We start from the raw sequence: 14,291 nt of genomic DNA on the forward strand, positions 1-14,291 counted from the left end.
TCATCCTCTAGACATAGTTTAATGGTAATCTTAGCAACAGAGGAGAAAGGAAATTGTTTCATTGGGTTTTTTTCTTCTGTGTTTTAAAGGCTTGAAAACCTCATTTGCGCTATGGATCCCAGGTTTTGGATGAACATTGGTTGTGTCCCCCAGACATTTGGGGAAGTCTTAGGATAACCTTTTGTGAATCTGAGCTTACATAAGGATTTTGTTTGTCCCATGTACAGTTGTTCACTCTGTACTCCAAGTTGTCATTTCAACAGTTGATTTTTACTTATGAAAAGGATATGGTCATTCCAGGTTCAAACTTTGTTTTTCATTATTTAGAGATTTTTTTTTGGCCCTACTTCTACAAATTCTGTTGATACCCTAAGTCCTTTCTGTCTCTTCTCAAGTAGCAAGAGGTGGATGTGATTGCTGTTTCCACAGCACAGAAGCCTCTCCCTTCCTCGCCTCAGCGCTTTGCCTTGGCCATAGTTTGCTGGCATACAATAAATGACTATGTTAACTTACATCTCTTTAGGAAAACTGTAACTTCAGAGATCACCTAATATCCTTCATAATTTGTATGTTTTACTATAATTCATGGACAGTTCATTGAATTGAAGTATTCTGAAAACAAACACTTGTTTTCTTATAGGCTTGCTATAGAATGGAGAATAATAGCCCCAATTCTACATTTCCACAGTGCAAGAATATAGAGGATTGAGGCATCCATCCAGGTAATTTAGGAAAACAGTAATCCACAGTAAATGAACAGAGCTCTTTGTCCTGGTTTTCCAAATAGTTGACTCTCCTTTATTTTGTTATAGAATTTGATGCAAATTCAATGTAGTACAAAATAAAACAAAAATCCTTAGTTTTTAATTTGTATAACCTTCAAACCTATACAAATTTTTAATTTGTATAACCTTTAATTTGTATAACCCCCTGGGACAGGGGTCCCAGATTGTATTTTTTTTGAAAAGAATAAGAACCCATATACCTGTTTTTTTAAAGAAACTTTTAAATGTTTATTTTTGAAAGAGAGAGAGAGAGAGAGAGAGAGCACGTGCACACATGGGGGAGGGGCAGAGAGAGAGGGACAGCCCAATGCAGGACTCCCAGCTCACAAACCCTGAGATCATGACCTGAGGCAAAGTCAGATGCTTAACCCACTGAGCCACCTAGGCGCGCCACCCCCCCCACCCCCACACATATACCTATTTTTATAGAAAAACTTTGGAAAGAAATCTAACTCACAGAGAACCATTATTCCTGAAATATGAGTAAGCTTTGAATTTTTAAACTATTCTATAAGAGCAAGGCAGTAACTAATTTATGAACAGATTATATCCAAAAGTTTTTTAATGTACGATTTGCTTCAGATTTGCAGGATGTTTCTCCATAGAGAGGAAGGTCCTAAATGGTGATGAGGATTTTAGCTGACCTAGAAGCATCTATGAATCCCACAATGAAACTAATCACTAATATTGTCTCCCACTACTTTTCAAGGGAAAGTTTGTTTTCAGTTCCAGTGCAGGTTTCCGGAAGTGCCTTCCACCTAAATACCATCCTAGCTTCTGGAAGATAGTTCTTCCTGTATCTCTTCCAACTCCTTCCTACCAACTATCCCAGAAAATAAAACTGGTTCAAGAGAGGAGTTACATCTTAGTAACCATCAGTTTGATTTTTTTCATGTTTGTTTTTGAGAGAGAGACTGGGGGTGAGGGGCAGAGAGAGAGGGAGACACAGAATCTGAAGCAGGCTCCAGGCTCTGAGCTGTCAGCACAGAGCCCGATGTGGGGCTCGAACCCACAGACCACGAGATCATGACCTGAGCTGAAGTCGGCCACTTAACCGACTGAGCCACCCAGGTGCCCCAGTAATCATCAGTTAAAAGAGATTTAGGAGCTAGTTTATGTCAGAGTATGTGTCTGTACCATTTACTGTATATTCTAATACTGAAAAGCTTGCCTACATATTTAACTGAATGAAAACTCAACATTATTCCATAGCCTCTTTTTAAAGTTTATTTATTCATTTCGAGAGAGAGAAAGCGTGCACGTGCAGGGGAGGGCAGAGAGAGAAGAAGAGAGAGAGAATTCCTCGTGGGCTCTGCACTGTCAGCACAGAGCCCAACACGGGTCTCGGGGCTTGAAGTCACAAACCCAGATATCATGACCTGAGCCGAAATAAGGAGTCAGACACTTAACTGACTGAGCCCACCCAGGCGCCCCTCCATAGCCTTTTTTATTTTTTTATTTTTTTAATTTATTTTTTTATTTATTTTCAATATGTGAAATTTATTGTCAAGTTGGTTTCCATACAACACCCAAAAGGTGTTGGGCTCATCCCAAAAGCTGCCCTCCTCAATACCCATCACCCACCCTCCTCCTCCCACCCCCCCTCAACCCTCAGTTTGTTCTCAGTTTTTAAGAGTCTCTTATGCTTTTCCATAGCTTTTTTTAAGTGACTTGCACAAGGTCACATAGATGGTAATTGCAGAAGCCTCAATATACGCTGAGGTGTGGGCTCTTAAGTTTTCCCGTATGGGGTTTGCACTTGATCCTTAGCTAATAACCATCATTAGTATTGTTGGAGGCAGAGGACTTTGGAGTCAAAGAAACCTGAGTTCAAACCTCAGTTCCATTATGTATTTGATCTGTGGCCTTGGGAAAGTTACTTAAACCTCTAAGCTTCAGTACTTCCATTTTTTTTCTTCAGTAAAGTGGGGTAATCATTCTTTCTTCATGATTCTGTGTGTGTGTGTGTGTGTGTGTGTGTGTGTGTGTGTGTGTGTGTGTGTTTGCGTGTGTGTTACAGAGAGATGGGGCAGAGGACATGCTGAGAGAGTGCCAGGAATATAGTAGTCACTCAATAAATGACAGGTATTATTTATTAGTCCATGCAGAGAAGCAGTAGTAGGGCAAGGACTGCTCTGTTTTGTTCCCCAGAACAGATTTAAGGATCGTCAGGTTATTGCTTGTGGTCAGACTCATCAGGCTATGTTTATGTTGTTCTGTATACCTTCTAGGATTATAGCTGTAGAGCTATAGTTTTATTTTATTAGAGTGGTTTCATTTTTATATACATATGATTTTATGTATGTCTAGGGAGGCTTTAAATCTAGAATAAGAATCATAGGTTTTTAAAAAGCAAAATAGTAAATTATAGAAAATATTGCAGCTACTTTAGAAATTGGGTACTTTATCAACTCCATTTTGTACCAGGAAAGAAAAGAAATTTAAAGAATCTGCTGACCTCATATTTTTTCTTTCTTTTTTTTTTTTTTTTCTCTTTTGCTGGGAGCCAGAGGCTTTTGAGCTTTTAAACCTAGAGACTCTCAAATGTAAATAATTTTTTAGTGTGAACTGCTTATGCTAACCAATACCATGTGGTTATATTTTATTCATTAAAGATTGTAATTTGAAATAATGTTGGGTGAATTTTCCCTCAATTCCTTTCTGTTTTTAATGTGATCCAAATAAAAAAAGGTGCCTGAAGTGCTTTAAGCAGTGATATAGGGATAGAATCTATTATAAATCTATTCTTTTGTTGATAGAGGTGTTCTTTCTTACCTCATTGGACATCTTCTCTGTCCCCATTTTTTTATTTCTTGCAAAGCTTAGCTTCTTCACTATACTTTCTTTGTAGTAATTTCATTCAAAGGCTCCTCTCTGCTGTGGGGCTCAGTAATGTGCGTGTTGGAATGAGGGGGTTCCCTAGCCTTTTGATCGTTTGTCATCTGCTCCCTTCAGGGAGTTCATCGATTAGCAATGATTTCAGCAGCGATTGCCCCAAATCTGCATCTTCTCTCATACAAGCTGTCTATCTCAAGTTCTGTTTTTCAGACCATCTGCATAGTGCTTCTTTCTAAATGTCCCTCAAACAAAACATTTATACATCTGAGCTTCCCACACCCATGTTATGTATCCTGTATTGATCTTTCTCTCTGGCGGACTCCCATAGCACATACTTGTCTAGACCACTTGGCTGATGCTTACCACTTAATGCCTTGCATTATTAGTGTAGAGCAATTCGGGTGCTGTAGGGGTTACAAGTACTCACCTGGGAACTGGAACATTACTTATAAGGCTTTGTGGAGATACAGCATTATAGAGTTAAAGGAGCACAGGATGAAGTCTTTTAACCCTAGCCAGATCTAGATTTTAACACTTGCTTGCTGCTTACTAGCTATGGGTAGGACAGTCAGTCCTACTCTTTTTCCCCTGTCATCTGTAAATGGAGCCTAATCACCCTTCCCACTTAATAGGGTTGTTGTCAGAGCTTTGTAAATGAAAGTCACATTTTCAGATTGTTTCTTAGGACAAATGTCTCCTAAATTCAGATTCTCAAATTCTAGTTATATAAATGCTTGGAAGTCACAGGTCCTATGTCTTCCATGAGATTGCAGGCTTCTGCCTCTGCTGATGGATGACTCCATCCTTATTGTCCTCATTTGCAGACTCCTCCTGCCTTACAGAGTGTGATCTCTGATGCTGGCTCACAGTCTCCCCATTCATACAGAAATCGTTCTGGTCCAATACATAACTTCTTTAAAGGAAATGGGACAAAAACAAATGTAGGAGAAAAACTTCAGGGCACCTCGGCTATTGAAACAGACCTTTGCCACACTTTTTTTTTAACCTCTAAAAGTGAAGTCTGTGGTATACACAGTCATAAGAAAGCTCTTTTTACTTGTTGTCCTTTCCAGCTATATACCCTTGCTCTGGCTCTTTGATGGTCAGCCAGACTTGCTAAGCATCAGTTATTTATACAGTACACCCACTTAAATCTACAAACCACCACTATAAAACCTAGAAAAACAATAAGAACAACAGGCATTTATTGAGTTTGGCCCTTTTGTTGGTATAATGTATATATACTTAAGACAATCTGTTCGGAGTCTGGGACTCAGAGAGGTTAACTAACGTGTCCCAAGCCATGTGGCTCGTAAGTGGGAAGCTGAAATGGGAAGCCAGATCTGTCTGGCTGTTTAAATTTTCTTCCTTGGATTGTGAAATACAGATTCACTTAAGCCATCTGAAGAAGGGGGGTGGGGTTAAAGTATACACACGGAGGGGCTGGCTATTGGAAGCCACAGCAGCTCCAGGGACTGCTGCTCCCTTCATCATCTCACAGCCAAGTGCTCACCCGCTCCTGGCATCTGCTTTACTCTGCTTGCTGCCAGTCAGCTTCCTGTTTACTCATAGTTTCTGCTGCTTCATAACCTTGGCTTACATATGGCTTTGGCTTTTTGTCGCCTCAATTCTACCCCCTGGCGCTGTTGCAGTTTCTGCCCCTTTCCTCACTAGTTCAGCCCTTGGAGCTTTCTGAATCAAATTCCCAAGGGTGAGAATCTGATTGGCTCTGCTCCTTTTTCTCAATCCAAGCCGTGTCATAGGTCACTGGCCTGTCTCTGGATTGGCTGCTCCTGGGTCAGATTCTCATAACTTTACCCACCAGCTGAGCTGGAGGTGGAGGGTGTTGTAGCAAAGTCTCAGTTTCCCTTTCAGGAGAATGAGCATTTACAGGACAGATTCCAATGTTCTTCCCATGATAACTTGCAGTTTCTCTGGAATGTTTCCTTCATTTGTCTGTCTTAAAACATATTTCTTTCAAAGGTCAATAAACTTTTCCAGATGAATCTCACTAGGATCTATCCCTGTAATCATTTACAACTAAGCACTTGTAAATATCTATAACTGATTATGTATATACACATGGTTTCATATATCTGTTATTTCTTTTACATTGGAATCATTTGGGCTTTAAGCATCACTTCATTACATTTTATAGTCTTTGGGGCTATCTTCTCCTTTCTTTATAATGCCTTACTTAGTTAAGAGTACCTACCTAAGTCTGAAACTTTTGAACCCTGGCTGGTAGACACCGTTTTAAAAAATGGCCTCTCCTTGTATGCCATTCATCATTATAAGATGCTATATATTTTTGATATTTAGATATCCTTTTTATTCTTAGAAATAGAGTTCTTTTAATGTTATTTATATTTAATAAGAATACTAATGTATTCTTTAATTACTTAGTATAAAATATTCTAAGTATATTTTAGTATTCTAATTTAAAGTTTGTTATCACTTGAAAGTTTGCCTTATCCCTGTAAAACTACTGCAGGGTTTCAAATCAAATCTTAGCATTCTAGAATAGCACAACATCAAAAATACCTTAGAGCAGAGCCATAGAAAAATTAATCTATGCTGTTCTTTGTGGTTTAGATTGTGGTTTCCTAAGAGACCAATCATGACAACTGAGGTTGTACATGGAATTTTTTCCATAGATGACCTGCCTCAACTGCTGGGGTCCTGGGCATTAAGTTCTCAGGAAAAGGTACCTATAACCTGAACAGTTCTACCTAAAACCTTATATTTTATACCTGTGGTTAATAACTTGCAGTAAAGTGTCCTAGTTACAGGTGACGGCAAAGCAGCGGCTGAGACAATTATAAATCTATGGAGTAGGAGGAAATAGTTCTAGCATATATATTAACACGCAATTGAATGTTAGTTGTGCTGTGTTTTTTTAAAGCACTTTAAAAGGACAGATATGTTTCTGTGAATTTTATCTAGCAAGTTCTTACTTGTCTATGGTGTACCTAGTACTGTGTCTAGAATAAGGTCCTTTGCTGCTGCTGCTTTTTGTTTTTAGTGAAAAGAATTAGGGACTACGTGTATGTGTATTTTGTGTATATGGTTGTTTTAAATTGGGTTAAACTTGCGAGTTATCACTTCTGCTGGAGAGCATTGGGAGCATCTTGGAGTACAGAGGTAGCTAAGTCACCAGCAGGTTATTGAAGATAGATATTTTCAGTTCTTTGCTGCTGAAAAAACCTTTGGCCTCAGTTTTTTTTAATTTTTTAAGTTTATTTATTTAATGTAGTATCTCTACACACAATGTGGGGCTCAGTAGCCACAGCTTTGCTAGTAGACTCACTTTGTTTTCCTTATGGCAGCCAGAAGTTGAGTGCCTTTACTTCTTAGAGGAGTTAGGATTTTTCATTTTCATGGCAGATGGCCCCTTCCAAGGCGTTAGATCAGCGGCCAGGAAGAACTTTGTAATACCACCCTGATACTACCCTGTAATACAGCTGAACTGGCCATCGTGACAGATGGCAAGCCTACTTCAGTGGCCTGTCCAGAGCCTGCGGGCTCTGCCTGTGGGACTTGCTGTAGAAGCCTTCTGCAATGCACAGGTTCTAGGCTTGATACACCAAAGTGAAAGTGATCAAGAAAAGGGGCATCTTGAGACGAGTTAGATAATTTCAACTGGGAAACAAAGGAAACTCCCCCCCACCCCCGTCCCTCTTTTACAGTTTCTGTGCCCTCTCAGAGCACGTTTGTGTGGCATCTAGTAATTAACGTATAGAAGGATTACACTATTCCAGTTTAAAGGAAGGCTTACCAAACCATTGGCCTTAAGTGATTTTTGCTATTTGACATTGTCATCTTGAAGGTAAGCTTGTAAACTCTGGCAGAACTTTACCGAGCGTATTTGCGTTAAGAGGGTTGGGAGTGTAGACCTGTTTTCCCGTGCTAAAATTTTAGCGTTGTGAATTGGGGAAGCGCGGATTTGCAGAGGTTTGGTGGAAGGCTGGTTTGTTGAAGTACGAGGGACTGCCCGCACCCTTTGGAGAGATGGCGGGGGCGGGGGTGGGTGGTAGTTTGGAAGGATGAAAGAGAGACCCGGGACTGGTTCAGTTCCTACCCAGGTGTCATTGTGCTCTCCGAAGCCATACCCTTAAAAGGGGCTTCGAGCAGGGGTGCAAAGCTGCCTCTGGTGCTTAGGCAAAGAGCCGAGGGGAAAAAAAGAAAAGAGGAGGGGGGTGGCTACTCCAAGGAATGTGCGGCACGCGGGGAGCCAGACCCAACCATTGCACCGGAGCGGGGGCGCCGGCGGCTCCCCTGGCCGCGCGGCCCCGGCTCCGGCCCCAAGCGCGGGAGGGAGCTTGCGGGGGCCGATCGGCCGGCGGGGCTGCGGGCGCCGCGCCCAGAGGGCGGGCGGGGAGGCGCGGGTGGGCCTGGGCGCGGCGCGAGGCGGTGCGCGGCCGCCTCCCCGCCCCCGGCCGGCGCGCTCTCGGGGCGGTGGTTGAGGCCGCGGTAGGTGGGGACGCGGCGGCGCTGCTCCTCCGCTGCCGCCGGGAGAGTCCGCGGCGCCGCCAGCTCCGCGCGCGAACTCCCGTCCATGGCACGCAGGGCGGCGGCCGCCGGAGCTGCCCGAGTCTCGCTCGCCGCCGCCGCCGTCGTGCCGCACTTTTAGGCGAGTCCGGAGGTTGAGGGCGGAGGAGAAGTCAGCCCCGAGCTGCAGCCCCCGCCGGCCGCCGCCGCGCGGCGAGAGGGAGTTCCCAGAGCGGCCGCGGCCCCGGCCGGCCCCTCCTGCGCCCTCCCCCTCGCGGCGAGGCTGCCCCGCGCCCGCGCCCGCCGCCCGCGCCCGCCGCGATGATCTTCCCCAGCAGCAGCGGCAACCCCGGGGGCAGCAGCAACTGCAGGACGCCCTATCGCAAGCAGGTGAGGCGGCGGCCGGGATGCCGCGCCGAGGCCGGCCGCCCGGCTTTACAAAGGGCGCCAGCGCTCGGCCGGACACCGCTCTCCTCCTCGGAGGGACCGGACTGGGCGGTGACCTTGTTTCCGAAGGAGGCGGCCCGCGGGGATGGCTTGGGCCGGTGACCTTAGCAGGGGAGATGCCCTCGTCTCCGCCGGGCCGGGTGGGACGAGGAGGAAGGGGAAGGGGCGGTGAGGCAGCCGGAGCGGAGAGCGCGGGGCCAGGGGCTTCTCCCAGCTCTGCAACAAGTTTGGGTTTTTTTTTTTTCCCCCTGAAACCTTTGTGTGTAGAAGAGTACGATAATAAGTGGTAACATTGGTTTGCAACAGTCTTCACTCGGAACCTGAAAGAACCTGCCTGATTCATAGCAAACCCGGAAGACCAGTGTGTGTGTGTGTGTGTGTGTGTGTGTGTGTGTGTGTGTGTGCGCGCGCGCGCGCGTCCCCCCCCCCCATATATATTAAAAAAAAAAAAAAAGACGAAACAGGAACTTCTGTCACTTTCTCAAGGTTTTTAGTTTTCAGAAGCACAGGGAAATCCTGTGACATCCTAGTTGCAGAGATACTTGGATAAGCCTGAGTCATACACATGCCTTTTCCTATTTTAATACCGTTTCATACATTTTTTAACAGATTGAACTCCAAAGGCACTTTAGTGGTCAGATCGAAATCCCCTGCCGGGAAATAGGAGTGGAGCTGGGAGCTTATAGTTTTGGCCTTTTGTTTTGTTTTTCATCTTTGTTTTTAAAAGAAGGTTACTGAAGCCATGTTGTGATAAATCTCACAGAGCCTTTCAGCAGCAGCAATAACAAAACCTAGCTTTAAATTATGTAAAAAATGTGCAGGTCTGTTTAGAAAAGGTTAAACTGATTTAGAGGTCAGTGGAAAGAGGCTTGTTGAGAAAACAAAAACACGATTGCAGATATTTTTCTTCCATAATAAATCTCTTGTCTACATCCTTAGCTACAGAGACAAATCAATTAAGTTATTATCCCAATAATGATACAAGTGAACTCTATCCTTCCATCCAGACCGTGGCTCTGTTAAGATCATGACAGATGCCTGGTGATGCCTGGTGGCTTTCCTAAAGACATTCACAGGATTATTGATTATATTTAGTCCTTTTTGTTCTCAAAGTCATTTGGTGGGGGGTATGTCTTAGCATAAGTACATGTCAAAGTAGGGCTAATTTGATCAAACAGTTATGGTGTCACAAAGTATTGTTTTCCAGTCTTTGGTTCTTTTACTTGTTAGCTTTCCCTTGAAAAGGCAGTAAACACACCCTTGTCTGAATGCCCTGGTTGCCCAAGTCAATGTAACTTTTACCTGGTTTAAGAAAAGCGCTCTCTCTTTTTTTTTTTTTCGTGAAAAAAAAGTGCATTTCTGACTTGTCTGAAGTATAATGCTAAAATTGTCTAGATTCAAAACCAGGCATCTCTAAAGTCATTTCGTGTGGCCTCATTTAAAATAAATGTACTGGGATCTAGCACACTTACATCAGCTTCACCCATGATGCCAATTCACAATAAATATTCTTCTCCTGAACCCTCCCCCCCCCACCCCTCTCTACCTGAAAAGATGGCTAATTATGTAAAGGCCTTGTGTATTCATTTATTTATTGTCAAAACCCGGCGGGGTGTTAGCTCTGAAATGGGGAAAAGGCTCTGAGGGCGAGGCCCTTTTGCTGTGAGGGGCTGGAGGTTTTGTGTGTAGAGGGGGACAGCCTGCTGGTCTGGAGCACGCTGATAAGATGCTCTTCTTTTCACTGGGCTCTCCTTAGATTCAGAGACTAAAAGGGCTGACTGAATCAGAAAAACAAACAGACTTTCTTTTTTCTATAGGCAAAGAAAGAAATGAATGTGTAGGCATTATACAGACACAAGACCCCGGGTACCAGTGGTATTTGAGTCAAAGGTTTCTTTTGTTAGTATTTAGCCATTCACTGGGAAAGCACACTTCCAACGTGGGGACCTGGTTACCATGAGTGACTTTGTGATCTCATCCTGGCTTCGTCTAAACGAGAAGTGCAATTAATGCTTTTTGTAAGATTTTGCGATGTTAAGCTTGCACCTTTCAGTTCATATTAATTTGTTCATTCTGATGAAAGAATAGGTAAACTTTAGGTGTCTAATGTGGTTTGATTTTAATCTAGAAATATAGCTGATTTCAAATAATTTGCCTAAAGAAAAAGTTGAATATGAGGAATACCTAAAAGTCACCTTTGGAAAATGATATGAAAATCATTTTTTTCCATATATGTTAGTAGTAGCTAACCATCACTGAGCACCTCACTGCCTGCTGGTCAATGTGTTAAGTGCTTTAGGTGGATTAACTAATTTTAGTCATCTTGACAGTCCTATGAAGCGGGTAATAATATCTCCTTTGCAGTTAAGAAAACTGAGGCATAGCTTAAGTAACTTGTCCAGTCTGTACAACCCAAAGGCAGGATTTAGATAGACCCTGGCAGTCAATCTCTTAAAACCACCACACTGCAACTGCCTGCTTATGTGCACATGTCAATAGAAACTCACACGGAGCTCATCTGCATCACTGCCTATTGCCTTTCTCATCTCCAAAGTTCAGTTTAGGGATTCCTCCTGCCTCTTTTTTTTTTTTTTTTTTTTTTTTTGAAGGGAAAGGGTGGAGGTTGTGAGGTTGGAAGCAAAGAATGAGGTGAATGGATGATATGGATGATGGGTTCGTGATATTTGAAAGCAGCATTTGTGTCAAAGTATTGTTTCAGTGGAGACTGTACAATGTCTTTAAAAAGTTTGTATTTCTACATGTATAGGAGTCAGGCAGTTTTAGTTCAGTGCTCATCTCCCTCCTGCCCCATGTAGTATATCGAGGGCATCAAAAAGCACTGATGTCTGTCATCATCTCGGATAAACAGGATTTTCCTGCATCGCAGGCCTAGGAGCACATTAGAAGTACACCTGCTTGGCTCAGGTCAAAGTGAGAGGCTTTGAGTGAAGTGATAACCCAGTAGGCAGTATGTGAACAAAGATGGTTTATTCAAGTCTTGGTGGAGAAGTGTGTACATCCTGTTATTGTTGCCTATGACTTTCAGATACACAGTATTTCTTAAGCATATCCAGTCTGTATGAAAGTGCCCCCACAGTCTAAACAAAAAACATTTATCAGGACCTCTGTAGCTGTGAACCTATTTTATTGTGTTTCAAAAAAAGAAAATGCTTTATGCTACAGCCTTGAAATAGAGAAAATGAATCTTTCGATTTTTCTTTGAATTCTTTTATTAGCCACTTCTCTCTCCATGTTTTGTGACTTCCACTTTAGAACTGCCTTCTCGGGGTAGTTGACTCAGTTATGTCCTGTAATTTGGCTTTTACAAACTGGCAGGTAGCAATTCCTTTCTTGCTGTATGCCCTAGCGATTTGCATTGGGGCCTTTGAGGTAGAAGGGTGAACACAAGAATTTGTGTGTGTGTCTTTTTCTTTACAAATGATATTGCCAGCAAATAGCTGTACTTTTTAAGTGTTGCTAACTTTTGATGAGTGAAGTACTTATCTCCCCAGTTTAAGTAGATTTACATAGTTTGCTGCTTTCTTGAAGATTAACTGGGTGTAGCTGCACGTGAAGAATCCAACAGTGATTCAGTGTTTGGCCTTGTTGGAGGATGACATACAAAGCTGTTGATTAATCCTCTTCAAGCACTTTCTGTTCACAGCAATCGATGTGTAGTAGATTGGGTTTTGTTAAGTTTGAAGATTAAAGTTGTGCATAGAAATACTTAAAAAAAAAAAAGAAATATTTAAATGAACACTCAGCTACTCCCGGTTTGTTGCTTTGAGAAGAAGGTAAACATACTCAGGCCACAGAGATTGGCAGTTTAGGGGAAGGTAGCAGAAAATTAAATTGGCGTGCGTAAGTAAGGTCCTACACTTTTTTTTTTTTAAGCTATCTCAGCGTCTTGGTGATTCAGTAGAATTTATGAATCAAGGAACTGTGTTTTAAACATGTATCCATAGCCATTTGAAAAGTACAGAATTCTCCATCTGTGATCACCCACTTTTTCTGCTGGGCATCCCTTTTGGCAGCTCACTACATTTTCTGTAGTTCACTTCGGGTTTTGAACACATCTCTTGTTTTCGTTCATTCTTTCCTTTAGAGACTGATGTCAACTGGGCTTCCCATCTATTGGCAATACTTTTCAAGCCCTTTCTTGGTGGTGTGTGTGCGTGGGGGGGTGGGGGGGGGGAGTCTGTCTTTCCCACGTTTCTGAGAATATGTTTCCAAAGCACTCCACCAAAAATAAGTATTTAAAGATATATAGATGATATTCCCTCCCAACCTCAACTATATTTAATCTTCACAACATCCATAGAAAGTAGAGAAGGGTCAGGAATTTGGAGGCAGTGAATTTCAGTGGCCTAGCTGGTGAAAGCTAGGTCTCTGCCATCAAGGCTGTGTCTGCCACCAGGAGAAGGAGAAGGAAGCCCAGCTGTAGCCCCACTACACTTCCCTTTACTTGGCCTCCCAAAGACATGTGGCACACAGAGCGTCCCAGATTTCAGCTTTGGGAAGTGTAGCTCTGTAATTTATTCGTGTTTTTTTGTTTGTTTCGTAAAGGCCTTTACTCTAGGGTTGTCAGATAACATATAGAATGCCAAGTTAAATTTGAATTTCAGGTAAACCATGAATAATTTCTTAGTATATGTATGTCCCAAATATTGTGTAGTATTGTGTATTTTTATTCGCTCAGTCCAGCAACCCTGTCTCCTGGACTTCTTACAACTAAAATTCATAAAATATCATATAAATCGTATAAATATAAAAAATCATAATGATAAGCCCTATTATTCCTACTTTTTCCACTAAAATTTTGCCCCGTAGCCTATACTTTGAACCCTGATGATAAGGCAGATTTCCCCTTGTAACTTCTTTAACTGTTGCTCAGCCTAATTGAAAGACCCTGGCTTATGTGCTGGCTCTCCCACTTGAATGCTTTCCCCTTAACCTGTCTACGTCTCTGTTTCTGTTAAGGAGAGAGTAGTGCCCATTCCACAGGGTTGTTGCTGTCAATCCTTCTGGGAGGTGCTATTATTATTAATGTCCCCACAGAGCAAGCAACAGCGGGTGGTCCTGAGAGGCTCTGTGTGATCTAGGAGAACTTGACACAGCCTCTAAGAATGGACTATGTTTAGAAAGTGGGGACAGCCTCCAAAATGGTAAGGACCTGGAGCTTGAAGATGAGATTCTTTAACCACTGGAAGGAAAGAAAAAGAAAGAGAGGAAGGAAAGAAGGAAGGAAGGAACCACAAAAGTAGAAAAGTGCATTCCACCATATTTTAAAACAACTATTTCTGTATTGTGCTCTTATTAGCAGAGTTTGCCTTCTCTTTGGGGAAAGAAAGCCTTCAATCTTCATGTCTTTATTTATGCAAATATATGTTTGGAGAAGGAAAAAAAAGCATTGATCACTTTTATCAGTGAGAATTGCTACCTTTTAATTTGAGAACAGATTTGATTATTAGTATATGCATGATGATTTCCTGAATTCTTTCCTTTGTCTTGTTTGTATATTTGGTTTTCAAAGACGCCATCTCTGCATTACTCAGAAAAATAAACATTTTTTTTTTTTTTTTTTGTCCTCGGACATCTGTAGGTGTTTGGTGGGTGTTTGTTTTTAAACTCACATCTGTAGAGAATGCTTTGCTTAACACATTCTAAAAGCTTAGTAAATTTTGAAATAGGATAGACTTACCATGAGCAAGAAAGCAAGCTTTTTTCTGG

At 42.3% G+C, this 14,291-nt stretch overlaps 1 protein-coding gene across 8 annotated transcripts in view; it reads left to right on the forward strand.

The window, feature by feature from the left end:
• The window catches only part of RBMS1 (RNA binding motif single stranded interacting protein 1), a 218,371-nt gene that overhangs the window by 78,196 nt on the left and 125,884 nt on the right, over nt 1–14,291 (forward strand). For 2 of the 8 annotated variants that reach the window (XM_060626848.3, XM_060626851.3), the window contains exon 1: nt 8,100–8,504. The exons of 5 other annotated variants lie outside the window; for them this stretch is intronic. In XM_060626848.3, coding sequence (XP_060482831.1) covers nt 8,436–8,504 — 69 coding nt within the window. In that variant the 5' untranslated portion in view covers nt 8,100–8,435. Of the gene's footprint in view, nt 1–640; nt 723–8,099; nt 8,505–14,291 lie in introns of those variants that run through there. One more of the 8 variants, XM_060626854.3, reaches the window with a different exon arrangement.

The sequence above is a fragment of the Panthera onca genome, chromosome C1, assembly GCF_046562875.1.
Source record: "Panthera onca isolate mPanOnc1 chromosome C1, mPanOnc1 haplotype 2, whole genome shotgun sequence".
Classification (NCBI taxonomy): Eukaryota; Metazoa; Chordata; class Mammalia; order Carnivora; family Felidae; genus Panthera; species Panthera onca.